Raw genomic sequence first — 22,807 nt, 5'->3', positions numbered from 1 at the left:
TCCCCATCAGCTGGGCTCGCCGGGCGCTGCCCCTGCTCTGAGCGAACTGGTAAAACTTTCCCAAGCACAAATTCAGACTGTGGTGCAGGGCTTGGTGCGATGGGACACTGATGGCTCACGCCTGAGGCTGCTCCCATGGTGATGAGCATGCCTGGCTGGCACATTCCTGCATTACCTATAACGTTTTCTGTGACCTGGAAAACTGCAGCCAGCCATACAAACCACTGTGCTCCTTCATTTCAGAACTAACCTAAGAATTATAGTGCAAAGACTGAACTGGGGTAGGTTCCCTCCACGTTGGACTGACCATCAAGGACAATAACCACCTTGTTACTGCTCTGGAGTTGCACCAGTGCCCCAGGGACCACAGTCGGTGCCGCTTTTTGAGGTGTCTGTCCTGATTTTGGGGCTGCTGAATGCCTGCTCAGGCTTGTACTGGTTTAGATCTGTTTTGACCCAAAGGTCATATTTATAATTAGTGCATGCTGATGAAATGGTTCTGGCCTGTCAAACAGAAACACCCCACTGCAAACAGGAGGTTAGATTTGTTTGCATCTCTGTGGTTTATTTTGTGCAATTAGTCCATGGAGAAGTCTGGAGGTACTGGGGCTCTTGCTTTAAAACTTAGACACTGATTTTATCTTTGGGAGGGAGAGAAATACTGATGGAGATAGAGGCTAATGCTGGAACAAGGAGCCCCTCCACTGCTGTTCAAACCCTTCCCAAGCTGGGGGATTTGGATGCAGGCTGGGTATCCCAGAACAGGGGCTCGGGGTTGTGGGGAGCACTGAGGGCTGTTCCCGGGGTCACGGTGCTGTTGAATGCTGGGATTCCCCAAAGCACCATCCCTTGGCTGCTGGGGGCTCCCTGGGCCAGGGGCGCTCGATGCTGCTGGGACACGGTGCTCAGCCCCGGCCCCTCCAGCCGCCGGCTCCACCCCGACCTCTGCATCCCGAGATACCAGAGTCCTCCGGAGCCGCCTTTGCAGCGTATCCTGCCCAAACAGGCCCTAATTCCAGGGGTGAGTCCTGGGTTGGAGGAACAATAGACCTGCAGGCTGCGAGATCTAAATGAAACGTTTGTTTTCCTGCCCACTCTAAATTCACGTTTTTGGTGTTCCCACCCTCACGTTGAGCTCCCGGGGCTGCCTTAGCAAATGTGTGAATTGAGTTTAGTTCTGCTCTGACAACGTAACTGCTGGGAAAGCTGTCAGAGGGTCAGATGGTGCTTTTCTCGCCGTGTTTGCTTTCTGGCATCCAGCTGACGGGTCCCACTGGCCCTGGCTGGGCTGTTTGTTCCCTGCTGGGCACGGAGCCGGGCAGAAAAGCGCTGGTTTCCGCCCTGTTTTGAATTTCTCTCTTCTGCCTGCCTTTATCCTTTGTTGGGAAGCAGCAGAGCCACAAGAAGGGGTAAGAGGGACGTAAACCCCCGCTTCCCGGCCGCCTGGGCTGGCTCTGCTCGCCCCCGGTGTTGGTTAATGTTTCTTGCAGCAGGGGCCGAAGGGGCAGCTGTGCACGGAAGAGGAGGAGGAGAGCATCGGAGGAAGGCAGAAGCAGGGGCCCCGCGGCAGGGAGGGCCGGCCCCGAGCGCGCCTCGCTGGTGAGTGGGGTGGTGGGAACGGCCGCGGGGTGTCCGAGCAGCCGCTGCGGTGTCGCGGGAATTCCAAGCTGGAGCTCAGAGCTCCACAGGGACAGCGGGAGGTTCGGAGGCCGCCTGGCAGCGAGCAGGGTCTCGGTGGGGGGAGATCCGGGAGCCCCCGTCCATGGTCTGTGCGAGGGGGCTGGTGCTGGGCTGAGATCCCCTCTGCACCCCGGGAGCAAACCCCGAGGCACACCCGCGGGAACGGGGGTGCCTGCAGGCAGGATCCGACCCCGTCCCCCGCCAGCAGCTCTTGCACCGCCCTCGTCTGACAGGGGCAAAAATGTGCCTTCATTGTGGCCACACCGCTCCTGAATGCAGGGAGGAGAAAAGAAGCAGCTCCTGCAGGCGTGAGCGAGCGCAGGCGTCGCCGCGCCCTGAGCATTTCCAACCCCTTTTTAAGCGGGGCCCCTCTGAAGGGTGTTTGGAGCTGCCCACGTGTGCCACCGGGATCCCGTCTCCCTGCTGGAGCGGGGTCCCAGGGCCGAGCCCCGGGTTCGCTCCGTGGCTGGGAGCTGCTCGGAGCCTGGCACAGCACCCGCGGTGCCACCGAGGTGTCTTTGCAGGACATGTGGTACCTGAGCTGTGCCTGGCGGGCGGCCGCCCCCCGCCTGCCCGCCCCATGGAGGAGCCCCCGGGCCCGCGGCAGCGCGACCGGTCCCACGGCCAGGAAGAGCGTCCCGTACGAGAAGACGCTGCAGGAGGAGGGCTCCGGGAGCAGGGGGCCCAGCCGGCCCCCGCCGCGCGCCGCAGAGGTGGTGGTGGTCGGGGGGGGCAGCCTGGGCTGTCAGACCACCTACCACCTGGCCAAGCAGGGTGTCACCAGCGTGGTGCTGCTGGAGCGGGACCGCCTGACCTCGGGCACCACCTGGCACACGGCCGGTGAGGTGGGGGGCACGGCGGGGTTCAGCGGGCACGGGGATGCTTTGGGATGTGCTGGTGTCCGTGGAGTGTGTCTGTGGCACAGCTCTGGAGGTGCTGGAGGAGCTTTCATTGTAGTGAATTTCAGGGTTTCTGGGTTTTCATTTGACACAACTTTTTCTTGAGAAAACGTCCCCCAGGTTTTCTTTTTTTCAATTTTCCTTGTAGTTTTATATGGCCATAGGGAAAAGGAAAAAGGTTATTCCCAGGCTTTTTTTTTAATTCAACAAGCCAATTGGCTTTTGGAGGTTTTGTCCTTTTGGGGGTTATCTGCTCCATAAAACCCCCTTTTTCCCATTAATTTAATTCCAGACTGGTTTGGGTTGGAAGGGACCTTAAAACTCACCCAGTTCCAGCCCCTGCCACAGACAGGGACTCCTTCCACTAGAGCAGCTTGCTCCAAGCCCCTGTGTCCAACCTGGCCTTGAACACTGCCAGGGATGGGGCAGCCACAACTTCTCTGGGCACCCTGTGCCAGCGCCTCAGCACCCTCACAGGGAAGAGCTTCTGCCTCAGAGCTCATCTCAGTCTCCCCTCTGGCAGGTTAAAGCCATTCCCCTTGGCCTGTCCCTACAGGCCCTTGTCCAAAGCCCCTCCAGGTTTCCTGGAGCCCCTTCAGACACCGGAGCTGCCCGAGGTCTCCCTGAGCCTTCTCTTCTCCCACGAGCAGACCATGATTTGCAGCGCTCCCACATCGCCACGAGATGGAGCGAGAGCCCCGTCAGGGCGACCCGTTCCCCGCGGGGTGGGTGGTCCCGTCAGCATCCCACCGGGTGACGGAGGTGTCGGAGCCGCGGTCCCACCCGTGTCCCGTGTCCCCAGGTCTGCTGTGGCAGCTGCGTCCCAGCGACGTGGAAGTGGAGCTGCTGGCGCACACGCGGGACGTGGTCAGCCGGGAGCTGCCGGCGGAGACGGGGCTGCACACGGGCTGGGTGCAGAACGGGGGCCTCTTCATCGCCTCCAACAAACAACGCCTTGATGAGTACAAGAGGCTCATGTCGGTAGGGAGTAGCCCCTCGGTGTGTCCCCCAGCCGGGTGGGATTCTGGGCCAGCCTCCTGGCTCTGTGAGGCTGCTTGGAACAGGCAAAATGCTGGCAAATAGGCAAAATCAAATCCACCGTGGATTTTTACCCCTTCAGATAGTGGCAGCATCATTCCTCCAGCTGCGCAGTCAGCTTGCATTGAATGTGGGACCATATTCCCTGAAATCTGTGGAGACCATCTCATGTTGGATTTAGGGCTTCCCTCGGGCAGCAACTGTCTCATCTGAGAGAGAAACACATCCTAGGGAGTCTCTTCCTCCAACAGCAAGGGATGAGCAAAGACTGTGGCTTTGTGTGGCTGCCTGCTTGAGCTCCTGGTTTTCTGTCCGGTTGGCAGCTGGGGAAGGTGTACGGAGTTGAGTCCTACGTGCTGACCCCATCGCAGACCAAGGACCTGTACCCGCTGATGAACATCGAAGACCTGTATGGCACGCTGTATGTCCCCAAGGATGGCACCATGGATCCCGCTGGTACCTGCTCGACTCTTGCCAGAGCAGCAGCTGCCAGAGGCGCTACGGTAGTTCCTAATTAGCAATTAATGCCTGTTGACCCTGGGAGGAGATGTTATTATCCTCTGCCTTCCCCATCTTCCCTCTTTCCCACTGGAGCAGAGCTGCTCCTGCAGCATCAGGTCTTTGCCCAAGAAGGGTGTTGTCCTGTGTGGCTTTGGTGGCTGTTTGGGTCACAGTGACAAAGCTGGCAGGAACCATAAGATCCAGGGGAAATACAGGATGAAAAGAACCTTTAGGAGCAAGGTGAGGCAGTGCCCAGGGCAGGTTCCTTTAAAGAGCAGAGGTTTTAGAGTCAGGTAACACAATCTATTCCTTAAGGCAGGGACCGCCAGCCTGTCCTTGGTGTGTTGCTTTGCTCATGTGGAGGTAGATAACACCCTGGGCAAGTGCTGGGGCACAGAGCAGTGGTTTAAGTCCGCAGCTGGGGAGGGGTATGTTGGTATCAGCACTAACAGCAATAGCTGTTGGAAAGGGCCCTTGCCAGACCACTGCTCAGATTCACCTTTCCAGACTGGTGGGGGGGCTGGGTATCAGGTGAGCTGATGTCCTGAAGCCCTTGTGATGCTGCTGCGACTCTGCTGCCCTTCCTCTGCCCCAGATCATCGAGAACTGCCCGGTCACCGGCATCCAGGTCAGAGCTGACGATTTCGGGGTGAGGAGGGTGCGCGCGGTGGAGACGGCGCACGGCACCATCCAGACCCCCTGCGTGGTGAACTGCGCAGGTACGGGGCGCTCAGCAGGTGGGGACGGGGACTGCAGGGAGGGGGGGGCTCTGTGTCCAGGGGTTCTGCCCCAGTCCCTGTTCCCTCGGGTGTGATCCGCAGCTCCCATGGGGGTCCCAGGGGTTCTCAGCACCGGCTGCTCTCTGCAGGGGTCTGGGCACCAGCACTGGGCCGCCTGGCGGGGGTGCAAGTGCCTCTGGTGGGGATGCATCACGCCTACGTGGTGACCGAGCGCATCGAGGGCATTCAGGTGAGTCCCGCACGCTGCAGGTCCCCGCTGTGCTCCGGGGCACAGTGCTGGCTGCTGCCCCTGCATGCAGTGGGACCAGGCAGGGATGACCCCCATGGATCCCAAAACCTGTGGGAACCTCCCAAAATCCTGCCTGCAACACAGGTTGGGCTCTGCACCCAGGGAAGTGCGCACACAGCAGCTTCTGCTTCTAGCAGGACTATTGCGCTGCCCATAATAGAGTCACATTTAGTACTTACCAACGTTATGATGAGCAGGATAATTGCCTCTTTTCTTTTTCAATCTCAGTAGAATTGTTATCAGGTCCCTGGTGTGTCTGCTATCTGATGGCAGCATTCATAAAGATGCCAGACACTTTCTGAATGAGCCGCAGTCCCTGGCAGACAGAAGTGAAGTTCTCTGTGCGTTTCAAAGCTGTCCCAAGAAGTCTGTCCCTGTTCTTTGGCTATGGAGAATTGTTCAGGAGCCAAAGGACGCTTCATTCACTCAGGCACCAGGGCTTTGAGGGTGACACATTCAGTTTCCATCCTTCTGACACAGTCTGTGTCTGACTTTTCAGTCCAAGAGGCCTCATTTTCCAAAGTGCTGGTGCCCATGATATTTGCACCCAGTCACTTGCTGTGACAGACACGGTGAGGACTTTGCAGAGAAGAGGCTGCATATTGCAGACCCCAGTACCTCTGCTCAATCCACTTAATCCCATTTGTCAACATGACTCGCAGCAGGCCTTACACCAGTACTTCCACACTATCTGAGTGCTTCTCTATCCATTATTCACAAGAACAAATCCCTGATTCTTTGTGCACTGCTGCCCTTGTGTTTGCTGCAGCAGCCTCTGCAGAGCTGGGGGGCAGAGCAGTGATGCTTCCCAGCTGGGATCAACCAAAGGGGCTCCCGCTCCCCCTGAGCATTCCCAGCGCTGTGGGTGCCATGGAGGAGCAGCTGCTGCCCTGTGCTGGGGCCACAGCACAACTCCTGCCCGCAGTGCTGTGGTTCAACAGCTCCTGATGAGGCAGGATTTGTGCAAGACCTGGCTTGAGCTCGAGTGCCTGGCTAAGCCACTGCCCGTGACTTGGCTGGGTTTTGACCTGGGTGCCTTCTTCCTGGGACAATGCGGGCATCCAGATTTCAGGACTGAGGGAACCTCCGCAGAGCCACCGCTGCTCCCATCCTTGGCATGTCATGGCCACAGGTCCGGACCCTCTGCCCCAGGCCCCAGCTCATCCCGCTCAGCCCCGCTGGGTACAGTGGGTGATGTTGGGGTCTCCCTGCGGCTCTCGGCCCCTCTCACCCCTCCACTCCCCCTCCCTGTTTCTCAGAACATGCCGAACGTTCGCGATCACGACGCCTCGGTCTATCTCCGTCTCCAAGGCGATGCCCTGTCTGTGGGTGGATATGAGTCAAACCCCATCTTCTGGGAGGAGGTGAGCGGTGCCGGGAGGTTTTCCGGGGGAGCGAGGCAGGTTTCCAGGGAACCCACCTCGGAGGGTGTGCGCAGGCGTGTGTGCCTCAGCCCCGGCGCCCGCGGTACCATGCGTGGGAGAGCATCTCCCCTTTGGGTCTGTGGTGGCAGAGATACGAGATGCAGAGGCTGGGCTGGGGAGATGTAGAGGCCACCGTCTGGTCCCTGCCCTGCTGCATCATCCCTTATCCAGGTGTCTGAATTTGGGCTCACTGCAGACCTTTGGCTCGTCTGGGCTGTTCACAAAACCCCAAAGAAACCAGAGCCTGCAAAGCAGCCTTGGTTTCCTACAGTCTCCAAGGCTGCTAGAGACAAGAGGTTCTTAGGCCATCAGCTGTGTTCTAGTTTGTGTCCTGACTCCTGTTTCCCATCTTCAGGTATCTGAAAAATTTGCTTTTGGCCTCTTTGACCTGGACTGGGATGTTTTCATGAAACACATTGAAGGTGCCATCAACAGAGTTCCAGTGCTGGAGAAAACAGGCATTAAATCCACTGTCTGTGGGCCAGGTAATGGAGCTGCAGTGGCATCAGGGTGGCTGCATTGCTCCAAGGATCCTGCTGGAGGCAAAGGGGGAACTTCATAACCCGGGGAGGAGACAACTGAACACAGAGTGCCTGTGGCCTGGCTGCAATGGTGTCATCTCCCGAAGGGTGGCATCAAGATGGGAATATTCTTTCTGCTCTGCTCTTGCCTTCTCCTGAGCACAGCACTCCTGGGAAACTGCCGGGCACTGCTGGGTGGGAGATGCCTTCCCTCCTTCCTTTGACATGGATGGATGACCCCCTGTGAAACAGGGAGGAGGATTGCACACCTCTTCCAGGGCTCTGCCCTGTCCCTCCTAGCTGGGATTTGCACAGGGATCATGGTTGAAAACCCTGTAGGGAGCAGCAGCTGCACCATGGGCCGTGGTTAGGGCAGGGGCCTTGGGCAACGTCAGCAGCCATCTCTCAGCTGAATAAAGTAGCTCAGATTCATGGAAGTTCCCAGCAGAAATCAATGAAGGTGACAGACAGTCATCATCATGAAGTACAGCCCAGCTGCTGAAGAGGCAGCAAACAGGTCCGTGTAGCCCTCTTCACTGGGGGACTGGGAGGTATAAAGAGGATGCTTCAGCCACTGCAGTACCTCACGCACTTCTTGCTGGGGATTCATTCTGCTGCACAGGTTTTTAGTCTTAACCCTATCACCAAGGTGCTCTCCTCACAGTGCTGGTTTGCAGTGAGTGGGGGGCACAGCTACCCTGAGCCTCGGGTGCTCACCCTGCAGGGACAGGTGATGCAGTGCTGCAGAGGAGCTGCTGTTTGAGTGTCCCCAGAGTGCCTGTCCTGGCACATCCCCTCTGTCTTGCAGAGTCGTTCACAGCCGACCACAAGCCACTCATGGGGGAAGCCCCAGAAGTCCGAGGGTTCTTCCTTGGCTGTGGCTTCAACAGTGCTGGTAAGAGAGTTGGAGGGATCACACTTCGGGCATCCCTGTGGGCATCATATTCCTGGCAGAGCCTGGTGCCCACAGCTGAGTTGGCCTCCTGGCCTCAGCTTGGTCCTTGCTTCTTCCCCCAGGGATGATGCTGGGAGGTGGCTGCGGGCGGGAGCTGGCTCACTGGATCATCCATGGGCGGCCGGAGAAGGACATGTATGGCTACGACATCAGGCAGGTCACCCCAGCTGCCCCAGGTCCCACGTGCTCCATCGCTCATGTCCCTCATCCTTGGGTGGTCCCTGGGGATGGGTTTCGAGGCTGGATGCTGCCATTAGGAGTGGGTGTCTGGGCAGCATCTGTGCCGCAGCCTGTGTCCTCCAAGGAGCTGGAATCAATTATGCTCAATGGCTTTAATGAATTTACACGTGGGGTTTATCTCATTTGCCTCATTCCGCTTCTGTGCAAACAGCTTCCCTCAGACACGAAGAGATTGCAGTGATGGGAAAGGACAGGGTAATTACATTTGGGTTTTGTTGTTGTTCAATTAGCACTGTGCCTAATCCTCTAAGTTAATAATTGGGGGTGACAATTTTTATAGGAGAAAGATTAGTTCCCCCCCCTCAGCACGACAGAGCTTTGGCTGTACAGATGTTGCTGGCTCTGTAATTGCTTTTGACTTGCTTGATTATACTTGATTGGGTTTGGGCTTTCTTACAGGGCTGCTAGAGACAGCAACCACCTTGTCAGGGACAAAGCCTTTAAAATCATATTGCTTGAGTGGTAAAGCTGGTAAACACCCCATTGACTCGGACTGGGAGGAGAGGGGAGTCAGTGCAGAAATCAGCAGGAGATGTGTCCGGATTAGCCAAGCATCCCCGTATCCCATCTGCCCCATCATCAGGCTGGTGTCAGTCCCGGTTTTTCTTTCAGTGACGATTACTAAGCTCCTCTTTAAATAACTCCCTTTTCTGCACATTTAAATATTTATCCTCTCAAAACACCCGCCTGTAAATATTTCATCTGGCAGCTGCTGCTCCTCTTGCCGCTGTCAGCAGCTCAGCTCATCGGGGAAGGGGCTGGGGCTGACACGGCAGATGGGATCCGGGGATGCTCTGGTCATGGCTTTGGAAGCATCACTCATGCTGCTGCAGCACTCTCCCTGGTGCCTCTGCTCTGCACCCCCCGGGGGGGAGGCTGAAAGTGCCGTTTTAAAAGGCCTTAGAGATGCTTCTGCCTTGCCTTGGCCAGCTCCAGCCTCCCTTTCTCCAGCCCTGGGAAAGGTGCCACTGGTGCCTGGGGCTGCTCTCCATGAGTTATAGGTCTCTGGTAATAACAACCTGAGTGTGTGCTGAGCTGGCACATTCTTTCAAGGAGCTTTTCTGTTTGAAAGATGAAAATATGTCAGAACAGATTTAAAATGCTTTGGGTTTTATTTATATTTCAACCTGAGGAGAACTGGATGAAAAATGTAAGGGAAGTCCAAGGCTCTTTCTCTGGTCAGGGCTGGGTTTAAACCTGGCTCTGTGTGAGCTGCTCTCTGGGGCCAGCCCCTTGCTGAAGTGGAGCAGAACTAACATCAAGTTTTCTCTTTTTCTGTTTCCCGTGCCCCGGCAGCGCTGGTTTCTGCTCCCGATTGCTCTGGGGTTGATGTGCCTGGAGCAGGGTTGGGGAGCCCAGTGGGGCCCGGCTCCGAGGGGCAGCGCTGCGGCATGGCCAGCCCCAAGCCCCCGCGGTTCCTCTGCTCTCCCAGCCATGACCAGGGTGCAGGAACTGCTGGTTTGCACCACAGCAGCTCCGTCCGCATCCGGGTCTGGCCAAGAGGGCCACGCTGAGGAGGCAGCCTGGGAGCTGGAGGGCTCATCCGGACCTCTCCCTGCCTCCAGGAGGTTTCACCGCTCCCTCACCAACAACAACCGCTGGATCCGGGAGCGGAGCCATGAGTCCTACGCCAAGAACTACTCCGTCGTCTTCCCCCATGACGAGCCGCTGGCGGGGCGCAACGTGAGGAAGGACCCACTGCACGAGGTACGACCCGGGCCCCAACCAGGGCTGCTGTGCAAGCAGTGATGGGAGACCCTGCAGCATAAAAGAGGTGGCCAGGAGAGGCTGCAGCTGTATCCCTCAGAGGCTTATTCCATTCACTGCCTGTCTGGTGTGAGGGCTGTGGGATACTGGATGCTCCCCACTCACAGTGCAGAGCGAGGCTGGGCCATGAGGAGGGCTGTGGGAAGCGGGGAGCAGCAGTGCCTCTGCAGGGACCCTTTGCTGGCACCCCCTGAGTCCGGGCTGGTCGTGCTCCCTGGAGCTGCCAGCCAGGGCTGGCTCCTGCTCTGCCTCGGCCAGCCGCTTCCTGGTACACGCCTCTGTAGGTGAATGCTCTCGAGATGCAGCACTTGAGATAAAACCTCCCGTTTCCAGTGTTCTCCTGCACCCGCAGTGCTGCAGCTGTGCAGTCCAGAGCCCCCCAAGCACCCAGCACTCCCGAGGTGCTCAGGGTGACCCGGGGCTGGTGCCTTGTCCCACATCCCCTGGCAAGGAGCAGCCACTTTCCTCAAGCCCATTCCTGCTTGTTGCCAATTCACACCCCACCGCTCCCCTCCCGATGGAGAGCAGAGGCTCCAGCGGTAGAGCAGACATCCCTCCTGCTGGCCCCCGGTGTTTGCTTGACAGCTCAGTTGTTTTCTGACACTGAGGATGCAATTTATTTCATAATAGCCTGTCTAATAAGCGATGCCCATTTGACTGACAGCCTGGTATTTATACATGCAGCTCCAGAACATGCGCTGTGTTTTATAAATAGGCACTGAATCACTTCTGAAACGTTCAACAAAATCTATTCTTTTCCGAACAGAGGCACCAAACAAAAATATCTTAATGGATCCCTAATTAATTGCGTGCAGAGAGATTTTCCTGAGAGCACAGAGAAGGGATGAGAAGGTTGATGTATAAATCTTAAATGTTACTGTGTAATTACTCTTGTAAACACTGGGGAGAGTCTTCCGCTCTGGATTTAGCGTCTCGGACAGTAATGCCTGCACCGTGTGCTCTGGTGAGGTGCACGCTGAGCCCCATCCTGGCTGTTGAGGCAAACACCTTCCTGGGGACAAAAAACCCAGGCAATTCGCAGGCAGTCTGGGTTTGCCACTGCTTTGAAAGGCAAACTGCAGAGCTGATTGTGGCTGCTCATAGCCAAAGCCAAGGGGTCACAAGCCAGGTCTTGGGGAGGGCAGCCTGGGCCGCTCAGAGAGCAGGGATAAGGCTTCTTTTAACCATTTGTTCCCATTTCTCTGGCTTTGCTCTTGCAGGAGCTGCTGCGACAGGGCTGCGTTTTCCAGGAGCGGCATGGCTGGGAGAGGCCTGGCTGGTTCAGCCCCAGGGGGGCAGCCCCGGTGAGCACCGTGTGCTATTCAGGGTGTTCATGGCACATGTTTTTGGGGGTATTCGTGGCCTGTGTTCAACCTGGAGGGTGCTGGCTGTTCGTGGCGTATGTAGGATGTGTCCTGTGTGTGCAGGGTGTGTGACATGCTGCAAGCAGTGCCATGTCCCCCAAACGGGTCCAGAAAAGCTGTTGGGCTTTAATTCAGTGTAACAGCAGTGAGAGGGAGATCCGTGTGTGCACAGTGTGTGTGTCCGCCTGTTCCTCCACAACAGACAGCATCTGCCTGCAACACCCCCAGAGGACAGGCACTGATCCCACTTCCATGTAGCGAGAAGAGTAGTGGGCAGGGATGCCAGGGAGGGGACCCTTTGCCATGGGCAGGTGCAGCACAAGCCCATTCATCTCCTGGCATAGGGTGCATGTGATTTGAGCAGCCCCTTGGCTTCAGCCTCACATCATCTTCCTCGCTGTCCCCATCCTCCCTGTCCCCCAGGTCCTGGATTACGACTACTATGGCGCGTACGGCCGGCAGCGCCATAGGGACTACACCTACAACCGGCTGCTGGGGGACGAGTACACCTTTGACTTCCCCCCCCACCATGACATTGTAAGTGCAGGGAGGAAGCCAAGACTGCTGGGCGCATCTGGAGCCGGGGTTTAGAGGCAGCAGAACCCCTGCCACAGCCCTGCCTTAGACGGAGTTGGTGAGGCTCAGTGGGAGGGAAGCAGCAAGCTTTGCCCAAAACTGGGGAAAATGTTCCAAAAAGATTGAGAGAAGCGCATGGCCTCTGCTTGGAAACCTCAGCAGAGAGGCCATGGGAATTTCACTGCTGCTTTCTTAATGAATTGCAACTAGCTTTGGGGGGAAAACCCCATGTGCTAAAGTTTAACCGTTATTATTGATAACTGTCACTGTGTAAGTGAGGTAAGGAGTGGGATCTTTGCATACAGGATGGCCTCTCAGGCTTGCTCCATTTAAAACCTGGTTTTCCAGGCGTGTTTTGGAGCCTTTGAAGGGACTGGGCGAGTGCCTGGTCTTAACGTGCATCTTCTAATGTGCATCTCCTCTCGTGGAGTGAGGATGTGGCTCAGCTGCAGCAGCGTTTGCTCTAACTGCAGATCAAGACCGAATGCTTAACGTGCAGAAACGCCCTGGTGCTCTTCGACATGTCTTACTTTGGGAAATTCTACCTCGTTGGTCCTGAAGCAACAAAAGCAGCAAACTGGCTCTTCACTGCTGATGTGAGCAGAGCACCAGGTACCGGCTCTGCCCCGGGCGGTCACATCGTACCCCAAACCAACCCAAACTGGCTTTTCTTTCAAGTGCTGTATTGCGGAGGGCATGGAAGGGTGTGGAAGTGACTGCTTTCCTTGCATTCACCAGAGGCGAGATTCTGCTCTCATTTACACAGGGGCAAAGTGCTCTGAGCTGGGGGGTGAAGGGTGGGGGGTGTCTGTCCCTCTGGCTCCGGCTGTGGCTCACAGCTGGAGATGTGATGCATGGAGTAAATCAAGTACAACCCTCTGCAGCTGCTGTTTGCACAGGGAGTAGCTGTCCTCATCTCTGGGGCTGGGCAGCAGCTTATGGCATTTCTAAGGATGTAGCTTCAGCTCCTCATGCAAGGCCCAAGGGAAAGGGCATCGCTCCTCTCCCCCTCCGGGTGCCGAGACATTCAGGGTCGGTCAGGGCATGCCCATGAGCAGCAGCCGATGTCAGGATGAGCACAAACCTTCCTCTCCCCGTGGCTCTGTTCCGGGGCTGGCTGGTGGCAGCAGTGCCGGTCTCTTCCCGCAGGCTCCACCGTGTACACCTGCATGCTGAACCGGCGCGGCGGCGTGGAGAGCGACCTGACCGTCAGCCGAATCAGCCCCGGGGCCCCGGCCTCCCCCCTGGCCCCCGCCTTCGAAGGTAAAAGCCCTGAGCAGGGCCATGCTGGATGCGGGTGTTTCTGCACCGCTGTGGGATCGCTGCCTGGGGTTACGTGCCTGCAGCTCAGCTCCCAGCCTTCCACAGAGACCTCTCCAGTCCCAGCAGCCGTGGTGGCAGGCTCGGTCCAGCATCTCCTCCATCCCTGCCACACTCGGGGTGATCACATTTACCTAATGGCAGCCGCCTGCTTCTCCCACCTCTGCCTCTTGGTCCCTGTAACCAGATTATCCCCCGGGGCCCTGCTCTGCTCATCGGTGTTATTGGGTTTGTCCAGCCCTGGCTGGCAGCTCTGACCTCTCCCCACGTCCTTATCAGCTGCAATAACGAGGAATTGAAGCGGAGCAGAGCAGCCAGCCCAGAGGGCAGAAATGGCATTAGGCAGCAGCAGCAGAGGAGGAGGAGGGTGCTGAGCTCAGCTCCAGCAGCCATCAAGAGAGGTTCTCACTCGGGTGGCCACAGGGCCCTGTCCCCATGCACCGGCACCTTCAGATTTGCTGCTTGGAAGGGTCCAGCCCAGCCGCGGGTGCAGGCACAGGGCCGGGGTGGTGCAGGGGTGACCTCAGTGTCTTCACCCTGGGGTGGTCGGGTACTGGTGAGCAATTCCCTCCCCGTGAGAGAACCCCGCATCGCTCTTGTCTGGGCGCTGGCAGGGGCAGAGGGTGGTGGAAGCGGATGGCAGAGCTGCAGGTCTGTCGGGCGATGGAGGAGTTTAATTGCAGCAAAGTCTGTTTTTCCAATTACAGTGGGTGGCTGCACTTGCTGTCATTGTGACAGGCTATCAGAGAGAAATTCTGTAGTGGCAGGAGAGACAGGGGGAAGATTGATTCCATAGTAATCAGCTCTCAAACTCCATCCCTGGGGATTTTTCCACCTAGGATTACTGATGAGATGAAATTCCTCCTCATACACAGAGCAGCCCCTGCACTGGTTATGGCCCAGTCGCTGCTGCCCTCCCTGCTCCCACAGGCATTTCCCAGCTCCCTCCACGCTTTGGCTTCCATTCTGTATTGGGACAAAAGAACGGATGCTTTTGCCGTTGGTCTCAATGGACAAAGAATTTTTTCTCTTCCTGTGCTGCTCAGATACACAGAGGCACCTCCAGGGCTCAGACAGCCTCTTTTACCTTTTCTTCTTCCAGGTTTTAATGGTCGTTTGTTTTTCACTGTGCTGAGTCCCACAAAAGGCAGCATGGACGTTAGCAGAGCCCAAAGCCCTCCTTTGCCCCATCACAATTTAACCCTCCTTTCATGGCAGTCTCCCCAGGCTGTGCAAGTGAGAGGGGCTCAGAGATGCAGCTCAGCCTCTGGAGAGCAAAACTAGCCCTGAGCTGAGCTGGGCACCACCCCCAGCCCCACGTTCTCAAGCCTGAAAGGCTGCCGGGGGGGGGTGTCTTCCAGGGGATGGCTACTACCTGGCTATCGGTGGGGCTGTGGCTCAGCACAACTGGTCACACATCACGGCTGTGCTGCAGGACATGAAGCTCCAGTGCAAGCTCCTTGACTGCTCGGAGGAGCTGGGCATGATGAGCATCCAGGGCCCCCTCAGGTGAGGAGTGCTGTGGGCCCTTCCTTGCACCCTGACCATGGAGAGTGGGAGGGATGGATGGAAGGATGCAGAGATGGATGGAGGGATGCCTCAGATGGAGGTTCCTGTGTCAGGCAGGGGTGGGTGTGAGCCCCATGACAGCAGGCGATGCTCTGACTGGAGGAACACTCCATTTGCTGGGGAAGTGGCATTTCTTTTGAGGCTCTCACAGCACCATGTCACCCACGTCAGCTCCGCTCTGGGGGGACGCCTTTGGCTTGCCAACAAGACAAAGCACATTTAGTGCCAGCTCTCAGAGCAGGCTGGGAGCTGCATCCGTCACCACGGCCGTTTGCTGTTTCCCCACAGCCGCGTTGTCCTCCAGGAAGTGCTGGACACCGACCTCAGCAACGAGGCTTTTCCCTTCTCCACGCACAAGCTCGTCACGGCCGCAGGGTGCACGGTAGGATGGGGATGGCCTTTGAGCTTCCCAGGAGCTGTTTGCTGGTGCCCACCGCCAGCCTGAGCATCCTGCTGGGGAGCTGCCTGCCTCCACAGGGATCAGTGGGCAGCCAGGAGGTTTTGTTGGTTTTTTTTTGGTTAGAAAAGGCCATGGTGGGAGCAGGGCTTTCCCCCAGTTGCCTGCCTGGTGCCCCCTGCTCCCCCAGCCACCCAGTGGTGTCAGAGCCCAGGCTCAGCTCAGGAAAGGGACGTGGTGACTTGTGGCTTTGCAGTGATGTTGGAGGGACAAGAGATGCCTCTCACAGCCCAGGGGTCAGCTCTGGTGATAGAGAAATTTCTCTGACACTCTAGAAACTTTCTTCATAAAACCACAGGGGCGATGTAAAGTGAAGCATGTCAAGTACTGGCAGCGAGGGCTGGGCAGCCTGTGGAGCTGCTGTGTTTGATCACAGGAGAAGTCTGACAGCCTTAAGCTTCCTGTGCAAGCACAGATCATCCTGCATTTGCCCAGACTTCAGGCTCACGTCAGTGGTTATGCAAGAAAAGCACAGAAATGCTAATGCTCCATGCTGACACCTTGGGCTAAGCTCGTCAGAGCTGGAGCAAGGGGATGGAAGCTCTTTGGGGTGGCGGTGGAAAGCAGCACCACTGTCAGCTCGTGAGCCTGGGAAGAGTCAAGGAAGGGGGGGATGCTGCTGGCTCCTGCCCCCCTACCAAGGCTTCTTGATTTGTAAGTAGGAGCCTAGTGAGGGTTTAGAGTGGTTTAACTAAGACACAGGTTTTGCCCAAGTCACGTTAATCCTCCAAACCAGCCCCATCAGTGCGCCCTGTGCTCCGGGTGCCAAAACCCCACAGTGTGACCAGTGTCACCCAATCCACTGTTGCAGGTTGTCTAACACATGCATTTCAGCCTCTGCCAGTGAGCTGTAACCCTCCCCACGTCCTCTCCGACATGCCTGTGGCAAGCTGGTAACATCCCATAATAACCTCCTGACTCCCTGGGAAAGGTGTGTGAATGCTCCCTTTTCCGGAGCATGATCAGTTTATTTGCATTTCACTTGAAGTTTATACAAAATAATCCAGCTGGAACTCGCTGTAGACATCGTGTGGGGGCTTGGGAGTGTGAATGCCCTGGCTCTCAGGAGAGCAGCCCGAGGGGTGTGCGAGGGCACTGGACTGGGGGTCCCTGCTTGCTGCTGGGCCACCCTTTGGGAGCAGCCCCCGCTGCACGGTGGGCACAGGAGAATCCATCCCACGCTGACATCAGAGGGTTCTCAGGACAGTGAGCTGGCGCCTTCCTGACATTATTGCTTTCCAGAGGCGTTAAACTGAACCCAGCATCTTTAAAAAGTTATCACTGAGATTTTCATGCATTAACTCAGTAGTGGAACAAAATCAGCTGGAGTGAAAGGAGACCTCCAGCAGAGCTAATGACTCTGGAAATTACCGACTGGTTTGTGAGTTTATATATAGCGACTCTCATTGTATTGAGCAGCAGTGAAAGGTCTCCCTTTGAATTTCACTGCTGGATACAGGGTGAAGTTCAGGTTTTCATTTTCTAGATACTTAAAATGCTTTTGAATTGCTGCTCAAAAGCCCAGGAATTGATGCTATTGCATAGCTCCGCTTGAAATCTAACAGAAAAAGCTGTTCCCAGGGGAATTCAGCAGGAGGCCAGCAGGAGGGACTGAGCCCAGCCCTCAGCATCCCCCTTGGCCTCTGTGGTGGGGTTCGCATTCCTGCCTGGGGTGCACACATGGGGCACCCCAACCCAGCCTGGCAAAGTTAATGATTGGCACCCCACTTTTCCCAAGGATTCCCATTTTCTCTGGAGCCCTGCTCCACCTTGCCGCTCTCGATGGGATGCTCGGAGCAGAGTGGGTTGAGGCAGCTTCTCTCAGGAGTAACTTGCTCCTGAAAGTAAAGCGCGCTTCAGGCAGAGCCCCGGCTGTGAGCCGCGGGCAGGGTCAATGAGTCAGGGAGGAGCCTTTCAATCCCAGAGCATCTCCCGCCGGGATGAGGATGGCAGCCGGCTGCAGCGCCTTCAGCGCTGGCTGCTCCCTAATTCGATGACACCTTTGTATGGAGTGAAAAGCTCCTCCCCACCCCTTGTGCCTGTGCACCTCGCAAAGTGATTGCCAGCCTTTGTGCTTCGCTGTGGGGACCGAAGGGTGGCTCACAGCTTGTAAGGAAGCTTGGAGTAAATTCCCCATCCCTGTGGCATTCCTTCCTCCTCTCCACTTCCACTGTAAAGGTTGAGGCGTCTTAAAACCTGCCCTGAATTCTGCTTGAGGACATTAGTTCTGTAGCACTGGTAAAGCCCATGGGTGCTGGGGAAGACAAGGATGGGTTTGGGTCCTCAGCCAGTGCCTGTGGCCATCCTCACAACAGGGAGCCTGGGCAGCCCTTTGGTACTTCTCATGCCTGTCACTGCCTGTTGTTGTTTGTAGCTGGGGTTAGAGAGCAGAGCTGACACCAGCTCCTGGTTGCAGTAAGAGCTCAGCAAAGGGCAAGATGCAGCCTCTGTCCCAGAGAAACCTGGAGCCAGTGTAGGCAGGACAGAAGCAGCCCGGAAGTCTGTTCCCAGATGGAAACTGCTTTGGTAGGTCTGGAGATCACAATCTAGTGTGAAGCTTCAGTTACTCTCTCTCCCAAAGTGAGGTATGCATTTGCAGTTGATGTGCATCCGAAGGGATGATCCACAGGGGTGGAGAAATCCAAAGGAATGCAGCAGAGGGAAACACAACTCAGACTCAAAGGCCATCTCCAGGGAAGGTGTCTGAGCTGGGGTGGCCCCAAGTGGCCTGGAAAGCTTTGGAGATGCAGACTGTTTCAGTAGGGACAACAGGAGGGTGCAGTCAAGCACGGTGAGAAGGGGCATGAGCACAGGCAGGGCGATCTGAGCATGGCCCAGAGGTCTGCAGGCAGGCAGGCAGGCAGGCATGTCTCCCTGGATGAGGCTTCCCCTGAGAAGCACTGAGTCCCCTGTACTGATCTGCTCATTCCTCTTTGGAGCTTCATGCTTTTTTGGAGCTGATCTGACAGCAGAGAAACAACACTTTGGGACACAGCCTCCACTGGGGGGACCCTGAGCATCCCCCCAGGGTGGGAGCGCAAGGCCTTTGGGTGCTCTGCTCTGAGAACACCACCCCAAGTGGGGTCATCCCCAGAGGACAGCAGCCACAAAGTACCCCACAGCAGGACAGTCCTGCTGGGGATTGGCTTCCCCCTCTGATGGGCTGATCTGGGGAGGTGCAGGGCTGGGAGTGCACACAGGCTTTCTTCTGGTGTTGATGGATCAGTAGAGGGAGGCAAAACCTGGCTGGAGCTGGAGCATCACAGCTAATCCCAGCCTGGGTGGAGATGGAGCATCACCTCTAACCCCAGCCCCTGTGGAGATGGAGCATCACAGGTAACCCCAGCCCAGGTGGAAATAGAACACCACAGCTAAGCCCAGCCCTCTGGCTCTGGCAGCCCTGGGGTCAGTAGCCAGAGGATGCTGAACACGGCCACCTCCACCCGCAGGCCATCTCTGCTGGTTACTGGGAAGAGTTGGGTTTGAGGTACCAAGTTCAGGCAGTCAGAGATGAGAAGCTCAGGGAGAGCAGGGAAAGGCCGTCCCCCAGAGCAGGGTGCTCCTGGACAAGCCAGTGTTCCTCCACGGTGGCAGCATGCGGCTCGGCAGCTTCTCTGTGCTGCAGAGCCCGGCTCCATCGCAGCAGTGTTGACCTCTTGCCTTTCGCAGGTCCGTGCCATGAGGCTGTCCTTCGTCGGGGAGCTGGGCTGGGAGCTGCACGTGCCCCGGGCAGACTGCGTGAAGGTTTACCAGGCGGTGATGCAGGCGGGTGCCCGGCACCGCATCGCCAACGCTGGCTACAGGGCCATCGACAGCCTCAGCATCGAGAAAGGTTTCTTGGTTTCCTTGCAGCAGTGCTCACTGCCTTGCCTCTGGCCAGGGACCAGATGGGCTTTTCCCAGCTTCAGGGATGGGTTGGTGTGAGACCAGAGCTCTGGTAGCTACTGGCAGAGATGCTACTGGTCCCAGTGCTCCTTGCTGAGACTTCACCAGTATGGGCTCCTCTTGAGGTTGCTTTGTCAAGGGCCAAGTGAATTGAGGGCCACCGGGGTGTCCAAGAGGCAGGGGTGATGTCTTGATCTCCTGATGCTGCTCACCCTGGGCTTGCTGCCATGGCAGGGAGAGACTGTGGACCCATGCTTGTTCTCTGCAGGGTACAGGCACTGGCACGCAGACCTGCGCCCCGACGATACCCCTCTGGAAGCAGGCTTAGCCTTCACCTGCAAGCTCAAGTCCAGCATCCCCTTCCTGGGCCGGGAGGCTGTGGAGGCTCAGAAAGCCAAGGGCATCTTCCGCCGGCTTGTCTGCTTCACCACCGAGGAGTGAGTACCACTGGGTGCCCCAGGATGAGCACCTTCAGCTATCCCCAATCACCCTGCGCCTGGGCACACACGTGGAGCTCCGCTGCAGGCTGGCTCAGCTGCTTTCCACGCTCTAATTCTGTCTCTAATTTAAATCCCACCGCAAATTCCCTGCCGGATGTTTAATGGGAGCTGGAAGCAGTGTGACAGGGAGTGGGTTTATCTGGTTTCACCCGCATCAACAGGAGGTTTTGCAAGTCGGGCTGGGATCAGCGCAGGGAGGTTCAGGAACATGCAGACGTTGGGAGCCCTGGCACGCGGGATCCGGACTCCCCAGATCCCTGTGCTCCTTGGGGTCCTGACGCGGGGTTTGCTGAGGGCAGCTCTGCCCTCTCCTTGCAGGAAGGTGCCGATGTTCGGCCTGGAGGCGGTCTGGCGGAACGGGGAGGTGGTCGGCCACATCCGGCGGGCGGACTTCGGATTTGCCATTGACAAAACCATCGCCTACGGCTACATCCGTGACCCGGCGGGGGGCCCGGTGAGTGCAGACCCCAGGAGGACGTAGCACTGGTTTGGATTTGAAGCCACCCGCACAAGCCCATTGGATGCCAAGCGATGCTGTGGCTCGATGGCAGGGTCGGTCTCCAGCTCAAGTGCTGCTCAGTTCATTGCAGCCAAGTAATTGCAGAGGTGAATTAACTTATGCCATACAGAGCAGTGGCCAATAGGCGTGCAGCAGGCTCTTAATTAACCCTGGCTCTCCTGGGTAGTAAATCAGATGCCCTCATTAAGCAGCACGCTATACACAGAGGCCAGGGATCTCATGTGGGGACAGAAGGCTGCGGATGATGTCCCCAGAGACCCTCCCTGTTGCAAGCCAAGAGCAGTGCATGTGCTTGTGCTTTCGCTTTCATCCTCTTGCCTTGATTTTCAATCTGGCATCACTGGAAGATTCCCAAGTCAAGTAGTTTTGTGTTCCAGTTGCCCCCTCACACCCTGAAGGGATCTTTTCTCCTTATGGTGAATGTTGTGCCCTAAATGTTCCTTCCCTTTCCCACTCTCTCCTCTCCATGTTACTCTCACTCTTCCAGTCATACCCACCTCTCCCTCCTTGCAGCCCCCAGCACAGTGCTCAGCACCTTGCTGTGCTGCTTGTAAGCCCATTAGTATCCTTCCCAAGGATGTGGCCCTTCAGTAACCAGGTGTGATCTCCCTGGCTCTGGGGACAGGGCTCCATGATGGGACGTGTCTGCAGCATCGGGGCTAGAGAGTCACAGGAGTATAAGAGGTACAGGGGGTGAAGCAGGGAGGAGGGAAACAAACAATCTGTGATGATGAATTACTGACAGTTTCCAGCACTGGGTGACCCCGTGGGCTCAGCTCTCACCCATCACATCAAGCGGTGACATCCTGGCTGCCACCACACTCCCCTCCTGCAGCCAGGGCTGACTGTGTGGGCTGTAAAGGTGCCCCCTTTGGCAATGAGCTCCCACAGCCTGGCTCTAAGTGCACTTTGCACCAGGTGCCAGTGAGCAAATACACAGAAAAACCAAAAACAACCTCCTGAAAAACAAAATAGTGCATTGGTTTTGACTGCTTTTAGCTGAGTGCTTTTAACAACCCATTTCCCTCCTCCCTGTGCACCCTCCTGGGGCAGCAGAGCTGGGTTTCTGTGGGAGCTGGCCCAGTGTTGGAGCTGGGATGCTGCCCATGGGGACTGGTGCCCACGGGGGTCTCACGGCACCTCTTGGGGTGTTCTCCATGGCTCGGCCTTGCAGGTCTCACTGGATTTCGTGCGGAGCGGCAGCTACGAGCTGGAGCGGATGGGGGTGCCCTACCCTGCACAGGCACACACCAGGTCCCCGTTCGACCCAGACAACCAGCGAGTGAAGGGCATCTACTGAGCGCGGGGCCGGCGAGCGGGGCTGCAGCTGCAGTGGGAGAGGAAGATGCCATTGGAAGCTGCTGGCTGAATTCCCGGCCCCCGTTGCCCCAGGTGGCTACAGGGTCTGCTGGGGGAGCCGGGGAATTGCCTGCAGCGAACTCATCAACCAAAATTAGGTCAAATGATTGGGGAAGATGAGGAAGGGATGCCAAAAAGTCCTAAGATGTTGTTGCTCTGTTTTCTAAATGAAGCAGTACCACTAAAGCAATAATTCTTTTCCTTGGGTTAAGTGGCCTGAAAACAATGTTTTGCTCGACTGCAACTGAAGTGGTTTCAAATTTTGTATTTGCTGGAAACTCCCTCAAAATGTAGTTTCACGCTGTCTGGAAATGGATTTTTTAAGCTAACTGCTGTTAATACAGCTGTACCTCCAACGCTGCCATCCCGCTGGTCTCATCCTGCCTCAGTCCCTGCTCCAGAAGTGTCAGCTGCCCTGGCTGTGCCCAGGGGACCCGGAGCTGGGGTGGGAGCACTCTGGGGTTGTGGAGGGAAGGGGCCAGAGGCCCAAGGACACTCACACGGTGGATGCTGGGCCTGCTGCAGGGTTGTTCCGCACTGTGAAGCTGTTGGCTTTACCCAGGGGGTTCCAGGTGGTTTTTTCCCATCTCCACAAGCACAGATTTGTCTCCATCCCGGTCACAGCTGCAGCTTCAGCTCCTGCTCTGGCAAAATGCTCCATTGTGGCTCCAAAGCTCAGAGCAAGTTTAAGCACCAAGCTCTGCCGCTTCCAGTGGTAGTCAGCACCCTTAGGGAGTGGAGCCTGGGGTGTGGAACATGCAGTGCCCGCCCCAGTTTTGGTGGTGGGGCCCCAGCGCTGTCTCGGTGTGCGCTGGCTGTGCCAGAGGGTCCATCTCCAGGTCTGAACGATGACCTTGTCCTTCTGTGGGAGCAAAGGTGGGGTCTGGTTTGCAGCTGTGGGGATGGGGCCATGTTGGTGCTTGGGCGCCTCTGGGTTTGAGATGAGCAGTGCACAGTGATGCTGTGCAGCCCTTGGACTGGGGAGAGGCTCTGGTGCTGTGCCCCAGAGAGTGAAAGACACTCCCGAGGGCGAGTGCTGTTGGAATCTGGGTCCTTGATCTCTGCTGAAGCTTTTACCTGCCTGAAGAAACAATCACACAGCCTGCTTTATTTCCCTTGACTAGGTTTGCTTGGTTTATAACCTCTTTAGAGCTGATTTCAGTTCCTCGGCTTCATGCAACGAGCGCCATGGGCAAGAGCCGG

At 56.9% G+C, this 22,807-nt stretch overlaps 1 protein-coding gene across 2 annotated transcripts; it reads left to right on the top strand.

Moving 5' to 3' along the window:
- The first annotated feature begins 1,052 nt into the window (after positions 1-1,052).
- On the top strand, positions 1,053-21,853 carry SARDH (sarcosine dehydrogenase). 2 transcript variants are annotated; one of them, XM_061476869.1, is made up of 22 exons: positions 1,053-1,409; positions 1,494-1,599; positions 2,205-2,520; positions 3,382-3,560; positions 3,941-4,120; positions 4,714-4,837; positions 4,987-5,087; positions 6,407-6,511; positions 6,927-7,056; positions 7,901-7,987; positions 8,110-8,200; positions 9,853-9,994; positions 11,275-11,358; positions 11,842-11,955; positions 12,468-12,606; positions 13,144-13,257; positions 14,676-14,823; positions 15,172-15,265; positions 19,010-19,172; positions 19,494-19,662; positions 20,044-20,179; positions 21,420-21,853. In XM_061476869.1, exons 3-22 carry the CDS (start codon positions 2,208-2,210, stop codon positions 21,543-21,545), a joined length of 2,739 nt encoding a protein of 912 aa, XP_061332853.1. In that variant the 5' UTR covers positions 1,053-1,409; positions 1,494-1,599; positions 2,205-2,207; the 3' UTR covers positions 21,546-21,853. The 2 variants fall into 2 exon arrangements, with proteins under 2 accessions (XP_061332853.1, XP_061332852.1); XM_061476868.1 differs by having other exon boundaries at positions 1,491-1,599.
- Positions 21,854-22,807: the final 954 nt, after the last annotated feature.

Source organism: Pezoporus flaviventris, unplaced genomic scaffold, assembly GCF_033815535.1.
Source record: "Pezoporus flaviventris isolate CSIRO_AGI_PZ_B2104156 unplaced genomic scaffold, CSIRO_AGI_Pfla_v1 ptg000097l, whole genome shotgun sequence".
NCBI classification, from domain to species: domain Eukaryota; kingdom Metazoa; phylum Chordata; class Aves; order Psittaciformes; family Psittacidae; genus Pezoporus; species Pezoporus flaviventris.
This window is presented reverse-complemented; position numbering and strand designations above follow the sequence as displayed.